Raw genomic sequence first — 22,690 nt, forward strand, 5'->3', positions numbered from 1 at the left:
ATTCCCAGGGGTCCGCAGGCCTGGGCCAGAAGAAAGCCACTTCTTCAGCTGGGGCTTCTGACAGAAAAGTAAAAAAAAAACATATTTATTACTTCCTTTGTGCAGCAGTTTTAAAAGCACTGCAAAGTTCCTTGTACATCCAGCATTGTTTGGGCAAAAATAAAAGCGTTAAAATAACTGTAGTGATTTATATACCTACTGGAGAGAGATGAGTTGCATAGTAGCAGTTTTGACTCAAAGATAGTGCAAACGGTTGATATGCCTGCTGCAAAGAACGTGTATCATGCAAAGAATTGTATTTTATGTGCATAACACAGTGGGTTACTGCTTTTGTCACAAATGTTTTTGTTACTGAGCCTTCCAGTGTGGCTGACGTGAATCCTACACCTTGTAGTCCCCTGTAAATTGCTCCGACACCCTACACTGGTACGGAGGTGCTATAAAACAAATGAATTACATGTGACAGAGAGGCTATGGAGAGATGAGAGGCCCTTGTGATTTTACTTCCTTTCCACACCACATAATTATGTGAAGAAGCTTTCTTAGATCTTATGTACCTTAAAAATAAAAACAGAAATCGCTTGGGAAATGTAGAATCTGACCAGAGGATTCAGCTCTCCTAAATAAAAGAAACACTGAAAAGTTAGTCACCAAGATCATAATTTTTCAATATAAAATAATGATATCTTTAGTGATTCAAGTATTTGTTTGGTGTGTGCTTGTTTGTGTTTTTTTTGCAAATTACTGTTTTGGCGTTTGAAATTCAAATCATACAAATTGCTTGGAGGGTCCCCGGCTTCCAATAATGATTCAGGGGGGGGCCTCACGGAGTCAAAAGGTTGGGAACCACTGCTTTAGTATGATGGGCCCTTGGGTTTGGCACCACCGCATCATCTTCTTTAAAGGCCTTTGATTGGACAGCAGCTGGTTGCCCTCTTATGAAGTAGCTCCTTTGCCCATAACCAATAAAAAACGTTAACACAGATCCTGTTCTAAATACAGAAGAAGGTGGTTTTGCATGGTGCAATCCCTAAGTAAATGATTGAATAAAGGATTATTTCATAGCTTCTAACAAAAACAATATGAAGGGGTTTTACATTGTGAACCCTGTGACAAACATCATAGAAAGGGACATTACATAATTTAAAATGAGAGCCCATTGTTACGCAGACCTCTGATTCAGAAGCTGCTATAGAGGCCACATTTTCATTGTGTACACTTGAGATTTTATGTTTAACACTTGTATGTGAATTAAAAAACTTTCTCTTTATGAAATAAGTTTTAAATCAAACTAACTCCAAGAGAAAACCCTGGGTTTCTCTGCCTCTCTATCTCAATGATCAAATGCTACCGGGGTGTACTTAGTTCTCAGTTTAGATCTAATAGTACAGCAGCCTTAGGACAACAGACGTAAAAGACTCAGGGGGTCATTCTGACCCTGGCGGTCTTGGACCGCCAGGGCCACGAATGACAGAAGCACCGCCAACAGGCTGGCGGTGCTTCAATCCCCATTCCGACCGCGGCGGTAAAGCCGCGGTCGGATTGCCGGGGCTAGCGGTCATCCGCCGTTTTTGCCCCGGCTGGGAGAATCCGCCAGGGCAGCGCAGCAAGCAGCGCTGCCCTGGGGATTCTGACCACCGTACCGCCAGCCTGTTTCTGGTGGTTTCACAGCCAGGAAGAGGCTGGTGGTAACGGGTATCCTGGGGCCCCTGGGGGCCCCTGCACTGCCCATGTCACTGGCATGGGCAGTGCAGGGGCCCCCTAACAGGGCCCGGCCTGCTTTTCACTGTCTGCATGGCAGACAGTGAAAAGCGCGACGGGCGCAACTGCAACCGTCGCACCGCGGGCTCCATTCGGAGCCGGCTCCTGTGTTGCGGCCTCATTCCCGCTGGGCCGGCGGGTACTAACTTGGTTAGTGCCCGCCGGCCCAGCGGGAATGTCAGAATGGGGGCCACGGAATTTTGGCCGCATGGCGGCCAAATGGCGGTTTCCGCCTGGCGGGCGGCGGTAGCCGTCCGCCAGAGTTGGAATCACCCCCTCAGACTATTAAAATTGCAACCAAGCAATCCCTATTTGCTCTGAGACCGCCTGACCCTGCTCTCAGATTTCCTCTTGAACTGTAAAGGATGTCTGCTGTTATTGCCCACTGCACTAGAAGGAACCTGCCCTGCTCTTATCCATCTCCCCCAGTGCTCCCTGTTGTGGCACTGTGGAATCCCTACTTTAAAGATGGCCTTTCCATCCAAAAGTAATGATGTAATAGTTAATAGTGTGTGAAATTTGCTAGTGGGAGGTACTACTTGCAGCAACAAAGAAACGGCTGATCTGCTGTGGTGTGCTCCCTGCCTCTCCTGCAGAGATGATTGCATTAGGTATTGGTTTCATGACTGCCTGGGTTCCTAAGGAGCCACTGTTAATCTGTCCCTGTGGGTGTTGACAGTGGTAGATGGCGTCTAGGTTGAGCTATGGTGGTTTATCTAGTGTGGAAGCATAGCAGTGTTTGGTACATACAGTGCGGCGGTACTGCATGTTAGAGAACTAACTGCTCCGGGCAAGCTGACTGCACCACACATGCACCATGTATTTGAATGGCACGTTGCTGCACATGCAATTGATAGGCACCTATTCACAAACTGGTTTGTAGTATGTGTAGTAGCATTACTGTGGTACTACTCATGTACAATACAGTGCTACACTTGTATATATGTGCTGGGTGTATGTGTGCCTGTGAATGGTACTATACATGGCCCTCTCTGGGTTCCATTTTGGGAGACCCAGAGCTGCATGGTGAAACATGAGGAGGTACAGAAATCCCCCAAGACAGTTTTGTGTGTTGCTGCATTCCTGCAAGCTTGGTGTGACACACTGGAGAGAGGAAGTGCGAGGCTCTGCAGGATACTTCAAAGGGAGCTCTTTGATTCAGAGAGAGGTCACAAGGATTGGCCCTGAACATATCTCAGTTGAGATGTGTACATGGGATAACCTTTTGATACACATAGCAGTATGGTTAACATTCAGGTGTGAACTTTAGTCACTCTGATGGCCTGTGTTTAGGGGCTGTCAAGTAGAGGAGCGGGCACGTCAAAAGTGAGCAGACCCCCAATATAAACTGTAAAAACTCAGACTTTAGATCACATTGGATGTCTGGAAATAGACTACAAGAAGGGGACCTTGAGATCCCAAAAATGTCAACTGTCAAGCAGCCATTTGAGCTGTACGAGGAGTAGAAGCTCTGCAAGACTTCTGCCTGTGACCAGGACAGGAGACCAACACCTGCTAGTCTCCCCGCTGGGTGAGGGGTTATCACCCAGGGAATCCAAGACCTGCATGCATGCCTAGACCAGTGTGCCCTGTAAGGGATAGAAAAACATTGGAGGGAGTGAGGTCCAGTGGGAAAGCCTGTCGAGCAGACTCCCTTAGTGAGAAGCATATAAGTAAATTTGCATATGTAGATTTACTTGTTTAAATTTACCTTTGTGAATAAGCCCCTGTGTGCGTGTGTGAACATAGATAAAGTACCTGGATTGGCTTTAGAGTTGGTGCACTATGACCAGCATTAGCCAAGGCTGAGTAATAGCTAGACACTGCTGTGGAGCTGTTCATGTGTGGCCAGAGACCAGAGCAGCAGGTGTGTGTCTATGAAAACCTAGGCTTTCCTAAGGGAGGGGGCTGACATTGTCTTCACATGTGTATCTATTGCCTGGTGATGGAAGTAACCACAACTGGTTGTACACTGTATGTGGGGGTCAGGGTTATATCATACAGGTTTGGTGGGTGTAGACCGCCCGCTGTGACCACTGGGCACATTCTCAAAAATAATTGAATGGAAAGCCTGGATTATCAAATGCAGGAAGCATGCACAGCATGTTCTTGGCCTTAGCCTCAGCAAAAAACCTAAATACTGACAGCTCTGTCACACACTACTGAAAGCACTCCCACATCTTTTATGTTTTAGCAGTCTTGCACTCCCCACAAACGTATGCACCAATCCGGGTACAGTACCAACAGAGCTCAAAACCTCACAGTGTGTGATTCTGACATCATTGACAGCACTCTTGCACCCTTAATACATTAGACGTCACCCGCTACCACAGCAGTATAGCAGACATCACAAACTAGCAGTCACACACTACCAACAGCACCTTCACACCCCTCACAGAGTAGGAGTCGGATGCTACTGACACCACTCTCATGCTCTGCTTTGTCTAACAGTCAGACAATACTGGAAGCACCCTCATTCCCCTCACAAACTAGCAGCAAAGCTAATAGGTCTGGATGATAACTTAAAGTGGTATTTATTGATTGATTATCTTGTGTGCAATATTGTGGATCGGTACTTGAAGGAGTGCAAGTGAGTCACTGAGTGGATGAATAGGCACATAAGTGCTAAGAGGGGTTTCCAACAGTGCTCGAAGTGTTCAAAAATTGATAGAAACTATGATCATGATTGCAGATGGCAGGAGAGAATAGAGTTCAGATGCCAGTACAGCTGGGTGTTAAGTGGATGTGTCGGATGCACAGTGCAATAGCACTGTCACAACTGTATGCTGTAAAAGTAACTATTTACTGTGAGCAGCCATTGCAGATGGCTGGATGGAGTCCCATATTGTGGAACCACTGAGTAGCATGTCTATTGGCTTGTCTGATCTCTGTGGGCTTTGTTGGTTTTGCTCCCATATTTCTGCTAGGCGCAGGTTAGAGATGTACTCATGAACTCCTGTCATCTTGTTATGTCACATACATATATCAGGTGATGACTATCCCTTCTCCTACCTCGCTTAGCATCACAACAGTCAGTCAGTGGCTGTGATAAGCTGTTCAAGGAGCTTTATGTAGCGATGAAATTGAATGGGTGGTGAACTAGTGGTTGTGCTATTCACGGTTGCAGGTCTTGAACTTGAAAGTAAACTAGGTGTTTTAGGGCATGAAGACAGCGGTGTGAACTCATGGTGTGGAGAGTCTCCAGCAAAGCTTTAGGTAAGGGTGTACTCGTCAGGCAAGTTTTCTGAGTCAGGTAGTCAGTGTTCTCCTCGTCCTTGAGGATTCAAATTTATGAAGTGTTTCACATCATGAGTCGCTGTTGGGAGCATCAAAGCCTTTGTGTCAGTGTCAGGCCACAATGTGAATTCTTTTCGTATGACCCTTTCAATTTTGCCAATACCATGTTGCATTGGTCCTGGCGAGATGGTCGGTGTTACTCTTCTCATTCTTTGTTTGTTCTTGCTTTTCTTATTGTGAGTGTCTTGATGCAGTAATTATTCCCGATTTAGTGGAGTGGCTGGTGATGCCTAAGGCATGCAGATTTTTCTTCCAAACAACAACAGGTCCACAAGAATATGTCCACAGTGGTGCTGTGTTGGCTGTCTGGGTAGTCCCCTAAAGTCTGACAAAGAATAGGTGGGGGTGAATCTTTCGTGATTTTGGATTGTTTATACTGTACAATGTAGCTAAGAAGTGCTCTACCATGCTGTTAGCTTGGGAATACAAAGCACTAACTAGTTTGCCATCGGTGAAAACCAATGAAGCTAGCAAAGTATTTTCCTTGAATAGATGCCCATTAGATTTACTTAATGGATTGAGGTATGCCATATGTTAAAACTATTGTATTCTGTGGCAAAATGGCTGCATCACACCTTGGAACTAGTACAATTTCAGGAAACCTGGAATAGTCAACAATAACCACCATTACACGTTAAACTGTAGAAATGGGACAAATAAATCCACCACCACTCTTTTTCTGAAGTCCTGCTGGCAGTGAAGACGTTCTGAGTGTTTTAGGGGAACTGTCTGTGATCAGACTCTGACATACATGGCTAGTACTGTGCACTCTGAGAAAGTTGATCCAGTAAAGGGAAAAAACGTTTTTTAGTAGAAGTTAATTAGAAGCAACATATATCACTGCCTTCAGCAACAATGCCACGATGGCCAAACGCATGCCTCGGAGAAGCAAACCCTTGCAGAGTTTGACCAGTTCACTTAACAAATGGGAAAACGTCTTCAGTTTTTTCAGGTCACGTATTCGTGGTTCACTCTTAACCTGCTTGTTGTGAAGAAGACGCTGTCGCAGGTCCAAGTAAAGAAGGGTTTATTTCAATACCACCAACCGGAGCAGGCAACACAGTCCAAAGGCTTACATCAACTGCCTTGGAACTCCCTCCTCCAGAGTTCTTATTACATCTACACAGAACCTCATGAGCGAGAGAGCTCTCTGTCACTTGCCCAGCATTCCACCAGCTTATTTACAAGGTAGAACTGCTTCAGTTATTTTCAAAGTTGAGAATCAAAAAGCTCAGTCACAGCTATGAGTGTCGGATCCTCTGGGGTGGCTTGAAGAATATCACTGCAACTTATCAATTCTGGACGTGCCTGTCTGGTGATGTATTTCATATATTCTTCATGAATAGACTGGTTCCATGATGAGTGAGACAGTGGAAAACAAATCAGCTCAGTAGTGGTCTTTTCATGCTCTATGCTCTATGCTCCATACATAAACAATACTACTGAAAGCAGTAGTACTGGAGACTTCATCCTCTCAATTCCAGTTGACATCTTGGACTTTTCGTTACAAGTACCTTGTGGGCGATAATTATGTTGAATTGCTTTTCAAAATGAACAAATTAAAATGTCCACAAGCCCAGACTACTGTCAAGCTCTCCTTTTCCTGCTTAGTGGTAGGTTGTTTCAGGTTTGGTCATGCTCCAGCTGGCATATGCAGCCACCTTGGCAGGTGCTTCAGGGTGACTGTCATGCTGGGTGAGAATATCACCCAAACCCACAATGATACCATGCACTTTTATGTCACTGCTCAGAGCTGGATCAAATTACACCATGTTGCCAGTATCCATGATGCTTGCTTTATTGCCTCAAAACTGGCTTGGCGTTTTCAAGACTGGTAAGGCTTGTGTTCTTTTTCATCAGTTGTGTCCAGGGAGGCAAAGGCTGTATGTGCCTTGTGCGATATCTGGCCATATGTATGAAGGACCCTTGTGCAGACACATTGGTAGGGGCTGGAAAGAGGGGCTCTTGGGAAAGTATGTGACCGTAGAATTTCATTGATGGCTCCCAGAATTCACACTTCAGATAATGCACTGCAGATATTGAAAAGCACCTTATCACGCTCTTGTCGAGACTTGCCAAATACCCACACAACATTGCTATAGTTGAAACAGTTTGGATGCCTTGAATGACTCTTCAGATTACCCCATCAAATACTTTTTCAGCTAATGAAATGTTTAAGCTGAGCTGTTTCTGTTGACAGAGACCCGTGTGGGTGACAACTTGTGTTTTCATGAGACCTTGTGGGTGGCAAATGTAATCATGTATTTGAAGATCTCTTCCTGTTGTAACTGATAATAGCTCTTGTTCAAATCTAATATTGAGAAGACGTGCTCCATTGAGGACATGAATAATATCCTGGATCTTTGGGGATAAATGTGTTCCCTCCGAATGGCTAAATTAGACATTTTCTAGCCACTCAGATGCAGATCCTACCACCCGACTGCTTTTTCGGTATTGGGATTAAAGGGGAGACACAACGTGTGTGCCCATCACAGGTTCAATAATGTCCTATTGCCAGAGGTTGTTAATCTTGGCTTCCCACTGCTATTGTATGTTGTAAGGAATGCCTCTAAAATGCCAAGTTATGCTTCTCACTTCTTTATCTTTACACAGTCTAATCTATTTTCATGTTTACCAAAACCATGTACAAGTTTAGAAAGCAACTGGCAATGTCTACATCTCTTAACAATTCAGTTTGTGCAATGAGACTGTATATAGTACATGAATTAGACCATGTTTCACTGCCATGCAGAAACTAACAGGTATCCTATGTCCAAAATGGCTTCCACGCAGTAGACTTTACAGTTGTCCTCACAATTATCTGTTGACAGCACCACACAAATGCCTTTACACGCAAGCAACTTGAGTGCACGATTTACTTATGGCTGAGTGTCATTGTAACCTGGAACTTTGTCAAATTCAGTGGCTCTCATCATGTTGATGGAAGCACCGGAGTCTACCAGAAAAGGGATTTTTGTGCAACATATGTTAATGTCTAGAACAAGTTCAATAATGTTGTCATAGTGACATTAGTGTTGTAAATGGCCTCACTGCCCACATGCTTTGCAGTTACGCAAAATCGCGAGTAGTCACCTATATGTGGTAAACATCAGTAGCATCTTTCACGTTCTTGCTATTGCTCTGTGATAGTCTATGAATGCCATTCAGGTGACATATTTCACTATGTATGGTGATGGACGGCGTGTGAGCATCCATCACTTCCACACAGACATCAGGATTGTAGGAAGTTTGCACCAGTTTCAGCATGTCTTTCTGCATCCTGGGCTTTTCTTCTAGAACCACACTGACGCACATCATATAATTAGCTGAGATTTTGTCTACCGTCCCCATCTAGGACCCAGGTTCCCAAAATACCCCCACATTAAAAAGGACCGGCATACCTAGTGATCTGGCCGTGGGTAAGTCAGTAAGACAAAAAATATGGGAATACCATGATTTCAGCTTAACACCACTAGAGTTTTGCGATGCAGGTTTCCATTTCACAGTGGACTCAGTGCAGGTGCCATCAGGGGACAACGCCATAGGTGCAAGGCAGAACACAAAGTACCAGAGGCAATTTCAGAGACAAGAGAACAACATTGTCACTAGCATACAACCTAACAACACTGACACACTAAAATGCTGCAGAAAAAATCTTTATTAAACTGTGTATAGTGGTTAAACATACATGAAATATCAGATGGCTGGAGGAGCCACAGAGAAAAGTGTCTGCCTGGATGGTGTACTCTTTGCTCTCCCTTGGACCTGCCCTTGTACTTCTGATGCATGCTGGGTATACCGATCACTCAGGAAGTGCTTTGCTTGAATCTTTTTTTTTATTTATTTTTTTATCGGTTTTATTGCTTTTTGAAGTACAACATACAAACGACCCTAGAGTGCAACCAGTCCACTCACCTGCCCCCCCAAGTAAATGACAATTGGTCGGTAATCACTACATAATCCCCAACAGAGCCACTGCGATGCATTGTTGCCCTGCCCTTCCGCAGGGTCGCAGGAGTACTCTTGATGACCCAACAGGGGTGGGTTAAAAGGTGTGACAAAAAAATAAAAAACTATCTTGTCAGTAACCTGTTGACCTTTCACCTTCAGGATACCGTTTGAGTGAATATAAAGACAGGTAAGCTGGTGTCAAAGTTGCTTTATTCTTACATTGCAAACATAACGGTATCAAATTAAAATATGTATCAAAACTCAGTTACAGGTTGCCCTTTATGGTGTTCTTCTGAGTTTCTTCATTCTTAAATTGTACTCTCTAGTCTGTAGCTTGGATCGATCCATTTCTGCCCCTCTGCTTTCTGCTCCCACTTCCTGGGGTAGCACTCACTGGAAGGGCACCACTCAGTGCATCAGATGGAGCCGGTATGTGAATAACAACGGTATATCCCCACCCAACTTATTAAGCAACTAATAATGCCTCTAGCGGTCCGACCTTCATACTTGAGTTGGCGGATTGAGGGGAGAATGAGGTAAAAAATTACCTTACCCCCCGATTCCACTTCCGTTTTTGACTGGACAAGACCTGCTGACGCTGCTGCCACTGACCCATGGAGAATAAACAACCACCCCATCGCCGGATTCAAAGGTAGGGATGCCGCATTGCCGGGATACGTTTGGTGAGCTCTGCACGGGAGGTTGGGACCACTGCAGGGATATACATGTCCCAGCAAATTTTTTAAATTACCGTGACATGCATATGTCTGGAACACGACTGGGTCAGACATGGATGGGGACGCATTGGCACAACACGCATATTGCACACATACACATGTGTCATTGTGGTGTCATTATTCAATGCTAAACGAACGGTGGCACCACAATGACGGTACAATCACACTTGTCAACAGTGTCCTTGTGTGCGCATTGCAAGGGGACCTGTACTGGTAAAGTTGTGCTGCCAGTTGTGTATGTGAGTCAGTATGTATATGTGTGTGTGAAACTGGATTGGCTGGGTGTGGTGGAGGGAGCTGGAGTGGATGATGTGATTGTGTCTGTATGTGTGTCACATGCATGTTGTATCAGTATTGTTGTGTATGTTGTGTTGAGTACAACATACAGGTGAGTGTTGTGTGGTGGACTTTGCGATGTGTGTAGTTGTGCCTCGTGTGAGTGTGTTTGTGTAGCTGAGTGTGTAGTTGTGTTGGTTGTCGTGGTTGTGTTTCTGTCTGGGTGCAGTGTTAATAGTGTGTGTGTGTTGTGTCATATATGTATGGATTATGTGGTGTTGGAATGGCAATGGATGACGGTGTGTATATGGTGTGTTGTGTGTTGTTGACAGGACACATATAGCTAAGGTAGTGCATGTGTGTGTGTGTTGGTGTGTATGTGTGTGTGTGTGTGTGTGTGTGTGTGTCTCACCTGTAATCCATAGGCACTCCCATTGTCTGTGGTCCATTGGGTCCAGCAACGGGCTCCCTCCGTGAGCAATCCACCGGTAGTATACCACCTGCACAGATGAAACACAGCCAGCAGGAACCCACCTGCCTTACGGCTTAGAAGGGTGCTCCGTCGTTACAGTGTGCGGCTCAGCCTCAATACATCTAAATATGACGTGCAGAACACTGGTGTTTTGGGGTCCACCGCCGATGCGGCTTGGCGGTAACACCGTCAAGATCTAAATCAGGCCCAGAGCATCTTGAGATAATATGAAAACCGTAAATTTGTGGACGATGAGGACGTAGGGTCACAAATCATTTTTTTAAATACAAACTTTTGCTGCTGGTAGGGGTTGATTTTGAGTCTTATTTCAGTGACAGAAATGTGATTGACTTGATACGTAAATTTGTATTGCAGGATGTCTAACTTGTAAAAGCATCACAAGATTAAAATATGTTTCTTTTGTGATTTCTAGGTGTTGCATTGGGCCCTGAAGAATGCAGGACGCATAGTGCCACTCTACTGTTTTGATCCAAGACACTACGTGGGAACACATCATTACAATTTTCCTAAAACTGGTCCACACAGATTGAAGTTTCTATTGGAAAGTGTGAAAGATCTAAGAGAAACGCTTAAGAAGAAAGGAAGGTAACTGGAACGTTTAGAAAAAACATTTTTGAGTGAAGATCAGAAATACTGTTTAATATTGGTTCCATAAAAGGTAGCTGATCTATGCCTTTGGTAGGCTGTATAGCAGAGCAAAGCAAATTTAACTGTGCTTTTAGTGTTTTTGATGCATTTGCTTGAAAGCACCTAAATACACTATGGGGACTGGTCCCCCTAGCGCTTTGATCCTCACAAATGGTGTTTGTGAGGGCTTACCAACATAGTGAGGACGGATTCAGTCCTCACAGTGTGTTAAACATGCCCCCATATACACACCTACCTCCATGTAACATGGTCTCAAGTTGCCACTAAGGGATCCTGGTGACACCATAAAGCACAAAGCTGAAGGCCAAGTAGTTTGTAAATCTCATAAGAACCCCAAGAATGCATTAAGGAGCCATATTACACATTACCCTTTATCTATTTTTATATTACATGTTGTTCTGGGGTAGATAGCTTGAAAAGCTGTTTTCTTCAAAGAGCACCCAAAAATGGGCACTTATCGGAATTAGAATATTTAGGTTTTGTTTACCATTCATGAATAAAATGCAGGGGCAACAACTGACAATAGTGAGGTCCAGTAGATTTATGTTATTCTGCAGCTCTAGTGTTTAACATATAATTATGGATTCGCTGCATTTACCACATACTTCCCATTATTTGCAGATTTTGCAAAACGTGTGTCTAAGTCAAATGGTTGAAAATAATACTGGCAGAGAATCTGCTGCATAATTTGCATGTTTGCCACATAACTTGGTCCTTCATGCTGCATAATCCTAGTAGCCCTGACATTCGTAAAGCTCTGCATAGTGATTTTGGGGCTTCCTTTATGATGATGAACTCCAGATTTTACAGGGAGCTTTGAACTATTTTCCATATTTCACGGTTACCTGTGAGACATGGGTTTTTATACAACTGCACTTTGTGCAATAAACACACTCAAACATGTAATATATGCCCATACATATTTATATATATATTACGTACTGCCGATAGCCAGTAGGCAGTTATAGTTAGGACTAACATAGCATTTTTTGTTTTGCCAATTACTTTGGTGCCGTTTGACGAATCGTCAGGAAATGTTGCAAATGTTGCCACTCACTTCAGCCGCAGTCTAGAGAGTTTCGGGGTGATTCATCGAGTGAGGGCTGAGAACAAGTGGAAGTCCAAAAACAATTTTTTCCCCAGTGTGTGTCTTTCGGGATTTTGCATTCTTTAGACAGGACTCGAGCCCGAACCACTAAACTGAATTACACCAAATTTGGCAGGATGCTAGATCTTGGTCCGCAGATTGTGCTTTTTGTGGTAAATCTGTTCAGTATTTCCGAAGTTATTTAAGGTTAAAAAATTGAGATATCTAGGGATGCAGAGGATTGGTGAATCGAGGGGAAAAGCAAGGCCCTCACTGGCTGCCCACAATCTGACCAACAGTTGCAGTCGCCATTTTGTTTCTCACATCGGCTGGGGGTGGGAAAAGAAGAGTGTAAAAACATACAAGGGGTCAAGATTAAGGTATTCTGCCCCTATAGGACAAATTGAGACATGTGCAAAATAATTGCCTTTTTTTTTCTGGGCGATCCGTAGATTCGTGGCGGATCCACGAAAGGTTTAAAAAATACACCCAGTGCATCCAGCCAAAGGCTGTGTACAGAATGGGTTTAGGTGCATGCAAGAGGGTTTGATACCTGCAGCCAACCCTGTCACGCATGGCCTAACATGCGGTAAGTAGATATTACTTTACGTTAAAAAAAACATAGACATTTACTGAAAAAAACAATGGTCATAGGGACGTTATAGTTAGGTTGATGTTTTACCCGAATGAAACCATAGAAATTCAGCAATTATATTATAGTTATAGTTATATTTATCTGAAGAAACTATAACTCATGCCAGAAAGTAACTCTAGGCTAAGAGTTATAGTTTCTTAACACAAGTATAACAATAAGTATAACTATAACTGCTGAATTTCTATTGTTTCGTACTGGTATATCATCAACCTAGCTATAACAACTCTGTGACCTTTGTTTTTTTTCAGTGAAATATATATATATATATATATATATGTATATATATATATATATATATATATATATATATATATATATATATACATATATATATATATATATACATACACGTGTGTGTATATATTTATATATATATATATGTGTGTGTGTGTGTGTGTCTGTGTCTGTGTGTGAAAATCTTTCAAATGTGTGTTTATATCATCTTTTCAATAATGTCCAGGGGATGAACAACATTCCTGGGTATTCTTGTACTGTAGCTGCACCTCCACGACCTGGAATAGCAAACGTTCTGTGAAACTGTGCTGCTTCCTCCACAGCGCATGTTTGGACATTTTCGATGGCCTTCAGTTCACCCATTAGTCTCTACTTCTGTGACATCCATAAATGAAGGCTGCTTTTGGGGTGTGAGCACCTTTGTGTCTTCCTACTTTAGGGTTTCCCTCTTGCCAGGCTGCAGTCAAGCACTTGTCCCAAATATTGCTGGACTGGAGTTGAAGCAGTAATTTAACAATTTCAAAATAATTATGGAGACCATTACTTGAAAATAGGCTTGGCTTAGGCCTTTGCTATATCGGGTGCTTTTTTTAGGAGTGTAAACCGCAGTGTTGAAAACTATGTTCAGTCCAATGATGAAACAACAGAGAATCACACTTAACGTTATTGTTGAGGCATGGGGACATGTTTTTGGCCTTAAAAAATGAATGGTGGACCTGAGGCTCAAAAGACTGTGCTATACCAAATATTGGTAGGCATGCTGCTCAAGTACCCAACCAACCAGCCTGTCACTCCTTTCACTTACAAAAGTGCCTGTCCTTCAGCATATCAGCCCATGGAGCTTGAGTCACCCTTTCCTGTTTGCCTATCTCGGTAGGGAGATGTGAGAGCTTCAGATAGTGATCGCAAGAGTCTCAGGAAGTAGTAGATGACTAGCCACTCCAATGTGGCCAGACAGGGTTAGAGTCTTTTAGAAGAGCAATGAAAATGGTTAAGCAGAGAGATGTTGCCCAAAATACAGCCCACGCCCGTCTCACATCTAACCATCTTCTGCCCATTCCACACTTAGCAGATATCAATGCAAGTAAATAAAGAGTAAATCTGTAGGAAACCTACAATCCATACAATACATTAAAGCACCTTAAAGCAGGCACAGATTAAGTTCACAAGAACCCACTCCCATATCAGTGCAGTGCTTATAATTGCCCATCATGCCATTGCGTTGTATCCAAAAACTGTAGCTGAAAGTCACATACGAATGTATATTTCTCTCTGATTCACCTCACTTATGTAATCTGATCCTTAGTACCCCAACTTCTCACCTTTCATTATGATTTAAATAAAATGCTAGACACTTGAGATATGCCTCAGATATGCCTGCACAGTGGCCAGGTGACATGGTGAAATTGATTAAGATGTCCTTAAATTAATATCTACATCCGGGTCTGTGAAGAGTTAATCTATGCATGTATGTATGTGATATTTCTATAGCACAAACAGAGCCAAACGACAGCCTTGTGCTGTACAGGGTCTAAGACAAGCAAAAGGTCAATGGATGATAATGGATGTAGCTCGTTTGCAAAATGTTAATACATTGTGATGTGGTGTTCTTTAAAGAGGTGAGTCGTCTACTCTTTTCTTAATTTTGAGCAGCGTTGGGGCAGTCCTGATGGATGTTGTTCCAAATTCTGGGTGCATAGATGGCAAGGCTGTCTGCCTTGTTTTTTCCCTTTTACAATTCTTAATCTGCAGTCTGATGGTGTCCTTGGTGTGGGTGTGTCGAGAATCACTAGAGATGGTGAGCTTTTTTGCAAAATAAGTGGGGGTGCTGGTCTTGATTGCTTTTGTAAATTAGGCAGTTGGCTTTGAAAATGGTGTGGGCCCGCAAGGGAAGCCAATGAAGTTCCCTCGGGATGGGCGTGATGTGATCATATTTCTTAAGGCCCTGGATGTTTTTAGCTAAAGTATGGCATCGTCTGCATGCTGATAAAGGGTGGTATTAAGGCCATATATTATCAAGAGAGAGCAAGGGAATGATTATTGTGAAGGGAAATGGTCTTGGAAGGTCATGAATTGCTGAGCAGAGGGTGTTGTCTTCATTTGAGCAAATTTCTACCAGAAAAAAGGTGAAACTATGTGCTAACTACTGACTTATCCCAAAAAGAGTACGTGGTAAATAAAAGCTTTGAGACGTTTGAAGCATTTGACAAAGCAATTCAGCCAGATACAATAGCATGGGCCACAGCAACACCGATCATAATCTATCACCTGGTTGGAAATTGCTGCCCTGCACCCTATGGGGAACAACATTTTGTTGAGTGTTTCAGAAGGCATAACAATTAAGAATAGAAGTATTTACCACACAAGTTAAACACCTCATTGTGGGGTAATGTTATTTACTGGGTGTGTTTAGAGCCGATCACTGGAAAACTAGTGAGAGTTTGATAATTATGACACAGTCTGTATTTCCGATCTCTGTGCAAACCCTGTTTGGTCAATGATATGAAGTTAGCCTTAATGTTAATTCAGGACGTGGGGACTTAACTATTAGTGAACCAGTGTCAGATCTGATAATTAGTGCACCCGGTAAAATCTGACAAGGAGGTGCTTGGATAATTTATCAGATGTGATAATTATCGCCTATCCACGTTTTGTCCAAAAAAGGGCGCGTTTCCAACAGGTTTTGGTGCTTTTTGCGGTTTTCTCCACCAATGCACCCAGGTCTCTATTTCCCAGGCATTTCTACCCCCGGTAAATATCAGGAGGAATGACCTGCGAAATGTATGCCGGGAAAACAGCAGCGATGCACTGTTTGCCGAAGAAAGAGGAGTTACCACGCTTACTGGAATTAATTTGGGCATCTCATAATGGAGGCCTTGATGTCTTAAAAGCCAAGATGACAGCATGCCACCATGTTATAATTTTTTTGTTTTTATAGCAATTTGCTGGTGCGGAAGGGAAAGCCGGAAGATGTTGTCCAAGACCTTATCAAACAACTTGACTCAGTCAGTGCCGTGGCTTTTCATGAAGAAGTAAGTGTGGCACATTTACCATTTGCGTACATAACACCATGTACCATGATGTGTTGGTTGATGCTTAAATAACTGCTGTTATTAACCTACTCAGTGGTACTCACGTTATGGGCTTTACAAGGATGAAATGTTGAGTCTGCCCTGGCATTTCACTCTGGTGGGAGTTGTCAGAATAAAGCAACCTGCATGTGACTGTCAGAATCCCAGCACCTCAGTCAATAACAAGAGTACCATTGTGTTGGGTATTAGTAACAAATCATTGGCAGCAATAAACAGTATACTCGGTAGTATGTTCTTTGACCTGGTCCTCTCTTATATTTATCTTGACATCGCAGATCTGTTTGTACACAAATACATAGTGTGATCTGTGGCTCTGCCACAATACGTTTTCTCCTAAATGCACTGAATATAGAAGTAGTCGTTTTTTTTCTCACTAGCAGGCTTTTTCAATTGTTTTAATGCTCAAACTGTACTGTAAACCAAAAAATAGGATGTCACTCCGTCATAAAATTATGTTTTTGCCCCTTTTCACAGGCTACGAAAGAGGAATTAGATGTAGAAACAGCTGTGAAACAGCTGTGTTCACGACTTCGGATACAAATCCAGACCTTTTGGGGGTCGACGCTGTATCATCGGGATGACCTTCCATTCCGCCACATTTCCGGGTATGCCACAGCAGGGGATTCTCTGTGCTACTGCAGCGCTTTGGTGCCACAGCGTGGTGAACAGTCCACATTCAGTTCATAAAATCAGAAAAATACTAACTTGCACGGTTGTGCTCATTTTCCAAGTCATTCCATGTCTGCATAACTCCCTGGTGGGAATAATTCAATCAAATTAGCAATTGCATTCTGGTGGAAGGGCAGGGATGATGTGAAGCCCAAAGGGGTGCTGCAGTAAAGGCGCTCAGTCATTGCCGTAGTGGGTGCCTCGGCTGTGCTATACCTGGTTCAGTGGGTGATGAACTTAGAGCAGTATTTCACAGAGTATTCCTGCTGGTGTGATGTCAGCTCCGTAGCTCATTACACTGAATAGCTAGATGCAACCTACAACGAGCTTTATTGAAACTGTAGGACAGGTACAAATTTAGCAACATACCACACACTAGTTGTACCTTAAATTCCTGTACAGAAGTGCACCCCAACTATGTTAATCCTGTAGTTGGAAGATACATCACTTCCCACTTGGGGTACACTTCAGTTTAGGCCCTGACAGTCTCACGGAGTTGAACTGGCCTACCCTGCTAATGTAAAGCAGAATGTTGGCAGACTATGTGGCAAACAGGGCTGCTGCGCTATTTTGCTTTGCCCACTATCTTGGTGTACTGCGTAGCACTGAAGTATGTGTGGCAGCAGCATGGCTCACTGGCAGGCAACATGCAGTATTTGACACCGTACTGGCATACGTGACAGCCTGCCGACACGAGATAGTAGCCCATTGGCATGTTTGGCCGTGTGTTGGCATGTAGGCAGCTCACTGGCACCGTAAAGACAAACTTGGCATATTGGACAGTATTATGACACATGAGTAGAATTCGCCTGTCACGTTGGGCAGGGGCGTCATATCAAGTTGGACTCAGGTATTGAATAGAAGCACTGTGTGCCACTGAATGGCATCATCCTGTTTTATTGTGCAGCATATTTGAAGGCACCCTATCCAACCCTAGAGACCGTGGCACACTAGACAGTATTGTGCCCTAATTTTCAGGATCCTAGGCCAGGCACTGCCATACCTAGAGAACCATGGGCACTGTGAAGGATCCTGATACCACTGGGTAGAGAGAGCACTACTCAGTGTTCTAAAATTACCCCAGAGCCCTGGATCAAGTGTTCCCATTGTTAAACATTCCTCGTGGGTGGGAGTGGTAGGGGTATGGCTCCTCCCTTGCTCTTGTCTACGATGACGGGCTTGATCCCTGCACTCTAGCCTTGCTGGTACAAATATTTTCATGACCCCTTTTAGTTCATTCGGGTTTTTATCATGAAGCTGGTCGAATGTGGGATTTTCCAGGTTTAAGCATAGTGATAAGACCGTACAGCGCCTTTTGTTTGGCGTCATAATTGAACATCTCTCCTCTCTATTGAACACCCATGTCAAGGCCCTTGCTGTTGTATCCCTGAACCTGCCCTCGCCTCCCTGAGTCCATGAAACCCTGTCTTGTATTCAGTGTGCTGTTGATTACTAGCTTTGCGCTATGTAGGTCTTACACATTCAAACTAATTACCATGCTTGTATTTTAGGGTATTACCATGTGCACTAATATTAGTTAGATTTTAACACTTTTCAATTTTCAGCTGTAGATCTTTCAACTAAATCTGTCACTGATATCTTTTTATGGTTTTGAGGATTTTTTTCACCAGTTATTACTAAATTCCCTTGTCATTTTGAAGATATGTTTATTTTGTTCTTTGTTTGTATAATTTTATCTCTGATAAAAGTGCATACGTTTCACACGTAGTACTTTTGAGTTACTTTGCTTTGAAGGGATTCCTTTGTAGATTTATAAGTGTCCATGGGCTTGCAAAATGGAAACCAACGCATTTTGCAGGCGAACAAATTAATTTGTTTGAATATGTGGTGGAGATATTACAATAAAAATTAACTGTAGGCCTGACGGATTGATTTTATGTTTGTAGTTTTACATAGCACATACAAAGACTGGAAAGTGTTAGAGAGCTGTACATATTTTCAAGAAGGGATAAGCGAATAGAGAGCACTGAGGTACAGAAATATATTAAGTAACACAGAAGGGATGGTCGAAAATGATAATGTCAGGTAGTCTTAAGAAGAGAGAGCATACACAAAATGGCCTAAAACTTGATAGAGGTTTAGATTCACTCAATATAAAAATAGGTAGAACGGGTGTGATGGAGAGATAAGATCTCTGTTACAGGAAGTGTTCCTGAAACTGAACTATGGTGTGGGTTTTTTAAATCCGTTAAACAGATTGGCTTTTACGGCTCTCTTGAAGAACGATATTCTGTTTAATTTAAAAATATGTTTTTTATCAAGGTATGCTCCACTGACTTCTCTTGCAACCTCACAGGTTACCGGATGTTTATACCCAGTTCAGAAAAGCAGTGGAATCTCAGGGCAGCGTGCGGCCCACCCTGCAGATGCCGGGGAAGCTGCCCCCTCTGCCTCCAGGTTTAGACGAAGGACGCATCCCAACCATTGAGGATCTAGGCGAAGAAGGTGGGTGATTCGCAGCAGCTCAAGGCACATATCTCATACTTAAATCGCATAAAAAACTAACATAAAAGCTGAGTTATGGTTGCCATGGGTGTAATAGTAGCTGTAGCACAGGTTAGATTGGTGTAGATTTCCACACTTCTCTGGAGACTTCATGTGATTCTCAGGTTTGAATGGGCGAAGACTCTGCTCTGCTTTCATGTCCTCTGTATGGGTTTAGTGGTTCTTCTAGGGCAAATATGAGGTCTACAGGCAGGGTGGAACCATAGGGCAACATGTTTGTAAATGCTCTGACTCCCACTCCGGGTAGATGCTGCCAGACTCGCAGAAATAAACAGCAGGATACATGAAGATTGTAAAATGCCGACTGCAAGCCAGACAAGCATCCACATGAAGAAGCAAATCCTCCACTTCAGGCCTAACATTCGAGGGCACCTAATCTAAAAGAAATTCTCAATGTAGGAGTCCCAAAAACTGTTGACTTTTCTGCTACTTTGAATATCTGAATAGCCACGAATTTCAGAACCACTGGAAAGAGTTAAAGATTTGCAGTGGTTCCATCAATATGTATGTGTCCACTTAAAGAGTGGTTAAACATGTATATTGTAAGATGAAAAGCATTGGTAACGCTATTAGGCCTGGCCGTGGCAAACTGGAGCTTTAAATATTGTTATTCTTTATTGCACGTGCATGCCATGAAAATAAAAAAAAAATCATGTTACCAGAAAAATGTAGCACATATACACCTGCAATACAATTTGAAAAGGAAAAAATAACCAATGCAAATATTTTATTACAATCGTAAGGGTGCTGCCTAGCCTGGGTGTACTTATCGGGTGTTTTTAGTTGTAATGGCCATTACAGAAAAAAATAATTTTATTGGTGCAAGAAAAGGTTTTTGACTTTGAAGTACTGTGACCTTAAAACACATATTAAGCACTCAAATATGGCAAAAAATAAGAGGCTAGAGAAGGAAAGAAAAAAAGCTTTGACATAGTAAAGTGTTTAAAGATCCGCCACCCCCCCCCCCTCCAGCACTGAAGTGCACTTCTTTTTGGGTAGCTGTGCACATGTGATCAGAAGATGCCATGATTGACAGTGAAAGAGATCCAGTGGCTAAAGTGGGATGACCCATTTTCAGATGTTGTATGCGTAGTGGGTGTTAGTAAAATGTGAATGACAGTTGAACAGACCAATGGGTGTAGAGAGCTAACCAAAGACCCCCTTAGAATGTCTATTTGCATGTATTTTTTTCTTTATGACTTTTTTATTATATGAGATTCGCGTGAGAATTACAGCAGTTTCTAGGCCAGCCCTAAAAAGACATATTTGTAAAACGTTTACATAACAGTATTTAAAAAGTAGTTCATTTTTGTAAATGTACTTTTAGTTGTACCAGCATCACTACCCCGTGGTACAACCTCTGGCAGAAAGGTAACTTGTTCTCTCAGAAAAAAGTGACGTTCGCGATGTTGAAGGGCAGGCATTACTGCCTGAAGCACAGTTTTAATTGGGAACTGTAAGATACATCTTGTGATATGTGAATGGAAAAAAGAAATTTACTTTTAATATCATTTGAGTGACTTCCATAGTATTTAGTTATCCTTCTGTGTTTATTACGAGAAAAGCAGTCGTAAAAACAGTGTACGAAAGTGGTTTCTAGCACTCAGCTAGGTCAAACAAAAACCTCAAAAGCAGATTGAGATAGAAGAGAGATGTCTAATTTTTCATGAAGGAACTCCAAAACAGTAGATTGTGTGTTTATAAAATACTGCCTTTTGTAGAGCGATGTACCCTAATGCTTAAATCCCAGTTCCTCATTGTGACCACACTGTATGATCCTAAGTAAATTACTTATTTTCTCTGAACCTCAAATCATCTATCTGCCAAAATTGGAAGTGTTTAAAACAAACTCCATTACAGTATTAATTTATCTATAAGTAGACGGACAACAGAGTCTAGTGATAAACATACTGTGATTTCTCCTTAACCACTTATAATTGGTTAAATATTCCACTGCATTTTATAAATGTTTGTTTTTTATTGAGTGTGACTGAGGGTGTGGCCCATCTAACCTTACAGAGGAACGAGGGAAGGATAACGGATTTGAGAATGGTAAAACTTGCATTAAATGGTATTAGGAGAATTATAAAAAAATGTTTATCACCAATGGTCCTTCAGTTTAAAAAAAAGGAAAAGCAACGTGATATAGACCTTCCCATGTTTGTAACTTACAAAGTAACTGTTTATTGCAGGCCCTTTGACTGACCCCAGGTCTGCATTTCCATGCAGTGGTGGAGAAACCCAGGCATTGTCAAGGTTACAGCATTACTTCTGGGACACGGTAATGGAAGAACTGAGTCTTACATTTGGTTTGTTAGAAGGCTTTGCGTTTCGCTTTGTTTCTTCACAGCCTATTGACCGGGGTTGTTCTCCTTAGGTGCTCAGAGCTCCACCCTCTTCTGAGCCTACCCCCGTTTGTTCCCTCCACCAATCCTGATCACTGATTATTGACTTTTGGGGTGATCAAGTTCATCTGGGATAGTACGGGCTGGTAAACAGGAGATCTGTCCTAATTGACAAGGCAATTCGAAGGCTGTTAGAATCAGACAGCAATTAGTAACAACATTCTGTTTCATAAGTTAATGGATTCAGGCCAGGGCGGGACTGGGAAACCCTGGCAAAAATGTTCAAGCCAGCCCAACCTTCTTCACCTCCTTGCACTGTATCCCTTTCCATCCATCCAATCTCTCTCTTTCCTTCTCTTCTGTCTCTCTTCTCCATCTTTGATAGTTGTATCTCTACCTAACCCCTCTCTACCTCTCTTCCTCTCTCTCTTCAAGCCTCCCTGTGCCTGCTGCAGTCAACCTCCGGGAGCTGGGGAAAGTGACAGAGGCACCTGGAGCGGCCCTGGCATTTCAAACCAGCCTCCAAGGGCCCCAGCACACCAGGGATATACCCTTGGAATAAAAGGCCCGTCCAGCCCTGGATTCTGCAGTTGCATACAACAGCAGTTTTGACAAGTAAAAAGGGCATTTTAATGAAGGTGCATCAGTTACTCAAGCAAAAACTGCCTCAGCCGTTTCTTGAAAATACCATTAAAAAGGGCTGTACAAAATGCCATTTTGAACAAAGCAGTAACCTGATATGTTTCCACTATAAACTAATTTGAATTGTTGTTTTCAATGAGATTTAGACGATTAAGGGGGTGATTCTGACCTCGGCGGTAAAATGCCCTTACCGCCGGTCATAAGACCGCCATAACACCGCCGCGGCCGCGGTCAACCGCCACGGTCATTCTGACCCACAATGGCCAAACCTCCAAAA

The 22,690-nt window shown here is 42.9% G+C and overlaps 1 protein-coding gene across 1 annotated transcript in view; it reads left to right on the forward strand.

Annotated features, from left to right (window-relative positions):
• LOC138261745 (cryptochrome DASH-like) overlaps nucleotides 1–22,690 on the forward strand; it is a 218,871-nt gene that overhangs the window by 51,693 nt on the left and 144,488 nt on the right. The window contains exons 2-6 of the mRNA XM_069211065.1: nucleotides 10,928–11,100; nucleotides 16,078–16,171; nucleotides 16,706–16,836; nucleotides 19,218–19,366; nucleotides 21,619–21,707. Of these exons, the coding sequence (XP_069067166.1) occupies nucleotides 10,928–11,100; nucleotides 16,078–16,171; nucleotides 16,706–16,836; nucleotides 19,218–19,366; nucleotides 21,619–21,707 (636 nt within the window). The remainder of the gene's footprint in view (nucleotides 1–10,927; nucleotides 11,101–16,077; nucleotides 16,172–16,705; nucleotides 16,837–19,217; nucleotides 19,367–21,618; nucleotides 21,708–22,690) is intronic.

This window comes from Pleurodeles waltl, chromosome 10 (assembly GCF_031143425.1).
Source record: "Pleurodeles waltl isolate 20211129_DDA chromosome 10, aPleWal1.hap1.20221129, whole genome shotgun sequence".
Taxonomy (NCBI): Eukaryota; Metazoa; Chordata; class Amphibia; order Caudata; family Salamandridae; genus Pleurodeles; species Pleurodeles waltl.